This window comes from Trachymyrmex septentrionalis, unplaced genomic scaffold, assembly GCF_001594115.1.
Source record: "Trachymyrmex septentrionalis isolate Tsep2-gDNA-1 unplaced genomic scaffold, Tsep1.0 scaffold94, whole genome shotgun sequence".
NCBI lineage: Eukaryota > Metazoa > Arthropoda > Insecta > Hymenoptera > Formicidae > Trachymyrmex > Trachymyrmex septentrionalis.
In genome coordinates this window covers 6,049-9,896 of record NW_017306130.1, presented here as the reverse complement: position 1 = coordinate 9,896, position 3,848 = coordinate 6,049, and the positions used below count along the sequence as shown (strand labels likewise).

Here is a 3,848-nt window from a genome sequence, read left to right as displayed (position 1 = left end):
ATATATTGTCTGATACATCCACGTTACTATCAGAAGAGTAGTGTGTCTTAAAGATTTTATAATACTTTGCCTATGACTTTGCATATCATATTGCGTACATTCCTTCAACCAGCCGCCATGCTTTTAGTGACTGGATGAAAGCTCGAGTTATGAATGCTTGCGTTACCAAGCTCAAATATTCACCAGTGAATACCGACTACGCCTCTCGTCTGCAATAATTTTACGTATGTTGCTACGCTACATCTGCAACATCAGTGTGAATCATATAAATAAATATCAATTCGTATAAATAAATATTTTTCGCATGAAATAGAATATTGCAAGACAATTTAATATTTTATACATACTTTTAAATGTTACGCAGTTAAACGATAAAATATCATTTCTACTTTGTTTTTATTAACATATAAATTATTTAAAAAGTATTAAAAACAAAAGAGAGAGAGAGAGAGAGAGACAGAGATATTTCTTTAATGAATACTTAAACAAAAGTCAAAGTTTTACTATAGTACATACTTTGTAAGCATACGTTTAGACGAATGAAATATTTATCAGAAGTCGCGTAGCAACTAGTGAGAGAATAATTTTCGCATCTCTATTCACTGGCGGTGGCAATGGCGATTATCGCAGCTCCAAGAGTTAAAGCCGAGGCTATTCAAACGGTAGAATTGGAGGGCTACAAATTAGAGAGCTCTACCCCTTTTGTTGCAGACCGGTCTTATATATCATCTTTACGAGTATTCGCAGAGATGTAGAATCAAGTTCGTTCGTAATTGGAAAAACAAATCCTTAAGAGAAATAATTCAAACATTAAAAAATTAAGTAATCCGATTATGAATGATTATATTTTTCAGACAAGTGTATGGAGAAAGGTGAGAGCTCAACGAGGTTGCGTGATTCCTAGAGGTCGAAGAGGCCACACCGCCTTGGTACATCGCGGACAAATGCTCATATACGGCGGTTATCAAGACTTACGTGGAAGCTCCTCAGAACTGTGGTCTTTTCATTTCGGTATAACACTCGCTATGTATCTTATATATAACTCGATCAATAATAATGCATAGCAACTCCGAACTTGTTCCGAACTTTAATTGCAGAAACTGAATCTTGGCATCTGCTTTCGTCGAGCGAAAGCGGGCCGGCTGCAAGACATAAGCATTCGGCGGTTTTGCACGGTGATGCGATGTACATTTACGGTGGGATGACGGATCTTCAAGAAAGGAACGATTGCTGGCGATGGGACGTGAACAGTGCTTCGTGGTCCATGCTGAAGAACAAACCAGGTCCCGGACCTCTTCATGGCCACGCAGCGTGCAGATTGCCAAGTTGCATGTTGATCTTTGGCGGTGAGAGCGGTGGTTTGGCGACAAACGAGCTATGGAGATTTCATTTCGGTATGCGTTGCCACATCGCCATATATGTAAAGCAATCAACCTTTAGACCCTATTATAATGTACATGTAAATACCAAATTTGAAGATATTATCCGTTGAAATTATTTCATTCTATTAACATTATCTAAGATCAGACGTACATAAAAAAATAGGAAAAAATTTTGGAAAAGATTGTTTAGTATGAATTATTTTATTAAAGTGCCCTTGAATTAAATTCAAAAGAAATGTTTTTATCATGGTTCCAATAAAATCAGGTTTAAGGAAATTAATAAATTAGCCAAAGAAATGAGCAAGTAGATATTAAAAATAGTTAAATACGTTATTCACGCAACATAAATAAGTGTATATTGAAAGTAATTATTTTTAATTGTTATTTAAACTTTAAACATTTCATGATGTAAAGTATTTAAATATTTCGACACAGGCACAGAAACCTGGGAGAAGCTATCAGTACCAGGACCAAAACCGCAACCGAGAGCTGAAAGCGTCGCTCTCGCAGTATCCGAATTGCTGATTCGTGGAACAGGTATCGACAATTCCAAACCGAGGCTGAGAAACCAAAGGCCTAGGCTGTCGAGCAATAGAATATCACCAAACGAGGCACCCTCTGCCAGACCCAGCTTTCTCAGGGAAATTTCAAAATTATCGCAAATAAATCTGTCGAGGCTCAGTCATCCGACGAAGTGCAGTTATTCAGTTCTCAGTGGACATGACGATAATGAAGAAAGCCCTCAAGAGGTACGTGTATCAACGTAAAAACCCTCGAAATATATGTTCTCATTGTTAGTAGATGCGCACTTATCTTCCAATTAGGCCTGCATGCAGGCAAATACGTATTATCCTTTTCAGCAAGTGGACGTCGAAGTGGTCGAGCCCTCCACGGGAATGGTAAAATCTCGCAGCGCCAACACGCTGGCCCGCCGAAGACAAAAAGCGTCGGAAGGAGCGGCGAGGACGGTTGACGTTAGCAATATTAACAATACTTCTGGTATGACCAGAGATCCTATTTCGGTGCCAAACTTTCGTGCTTTGACGTTACCAACTCCTGTTCTCACGCCTGTAGAGGCTGCTAGATTGGTCTTCGTTGATCCAGATGAGAATAGTGACAACGAGGAGCGCAAGGAACCGCCCACGTCGAGACTGATTGAAGTTCAAGAAGAAAGACGGTAACTGCCTTTATAAAATACATGCATTTTTATTAAGCATTAAGATTCTTACATCCGTTCGTTACAGGGATTTCGCAGCGATTCACCAAGCTTGTCAACCCACTCGCGGTGAGAGTTACAGCTCGCATCTTTACGAAGCCGCTCTGCAAACGCCAAAAACTCCGACAACGACGAAGATCCCTACGTCCGCCTCCGTTCGATTCGCCGATCTTGAAGAAGGCGAAGAATCGACATCGGATTACGCGAGTATCGAAGCGAGAAGTCCGGGTGATCCGCTCGCGGAAGATGACTGGGTGTCCGGAAGAAGATCAAAGCCACACAGACCGATTGTCACTTCGTCGACGATACGAGAGGGCCAATTCGGTTTCTGTAATCCGAATTACCTTGGTCTGGACGAAACAAAATCTGGCCATCATCATCATCACCACCACCACCATCATCATCATCATCATCAACAGCAGCAGCAGCAGCAGCAGCAGCAGCAACAACAACAACAGCAACAACAACAGGATGGAAAGTATGCCAAGTTGCTCAACAGTCCGCCCGATAGCGTATTAGAGGATGAACCTGGAAGATCGGCTTCACAAACATTTGCGGAGCTCTTGGAGCTTCAAGAGATTAGAAGGGTACCCCGAGCGCCACCGAAGAGCTTGCCATTGGGTTCGCCATCGAGAAGAGCGGTGAGCGCGTCGAGAGCTGAGAGGCAAAGGGCTAAGGTAGCGGCGGTGGATGCAACCGACGCTAAAACACCTTCTTACGGACCAGCACCTTTGTATGTTTTTTTGGTTGGTGGCAAAGAAAAGGGCCAAGTCACGGTGTTCGCCAGACCGGTCTCTCTTTGGAAGCTACAGCTCGCGCCGCATATCTTCTAAGGATGATCGATGGTCCACTTTAGCTGAGTCATCCGCGCACTGTTAGTGATAAGAAAAGTACGAGAGGACTGATGATTGAGGAAAGCGTTCGTCCAGTCCAATTTTTCCAAGTTGCTGTGGTGTTTTACAAATATTCCTTGACGGTAAAATTTATGGTTGAACAGATTGATTTTTTTTCGAAGTTTATCCTCATTTATTTGATCATTAGTATTAAAGTTAAACAAGTTAATTTTATATATGTGTTCTTCGTTACAGAACAAATATGTCTTTTGTATAGAATTGGTTGCAATTGTTGACTTTTTTCGTTCGTTAAAGTTTGTTAATTACGATTACTATTTGCGTTATATTCTCTATGTATTATCAATGCCGAAATAGAAATCGAAAGAAAAATAATGTATAACATGCCAAAGCATAGCC

The 3,848-nt window shown here is 41.1% G+C and overlaps 1 protein-coding gene across 2 annotated transcripts in view; it reads left to right on the top strand.

Annotated features, from left to right (window-relative positions):
• The window catches only part of LOC108756092 (AF4/FMR2 family member 4-like), a 17,447-nt gene extending 13,956 nt beyond the window's left edge, over window positions 1-3,491 (top strand). Inside the window, exons 4-8 of one of the 2 annotated variants that reach the window (XM_018499669.1) lie at window positions 855-1,011; window positions 1,098-1,394; window positions 1,818-2,131; window positions 2,243-2,559; window positions 2,627-3,491. In XM_018499669.1, the coding sequence (XP_018355171.1) occupies window positions 855-1,011; window positions 1,098-1,394; window positions 1,818-2,131; window positions 2,243-2,559; window positions 2,627-3,431 (1,890 nt within the window). In that variant the 3' untranslated portion in view covers window positions 3,432-3,491. Of the gene's footprint in view, window positions 1-854; window positions 1,012-1,097; window positions 1,395-1,817; window positions 2,132-2,218; window positions 2,560-2,626 lie in introns of both variants that reach the window. The other variant, XM_018499668.1, reaches the window with a different exon arrangement.
• The last annotated feature ends 357 nt before the right edge of the window (window positions 3,492-3,848 follow it).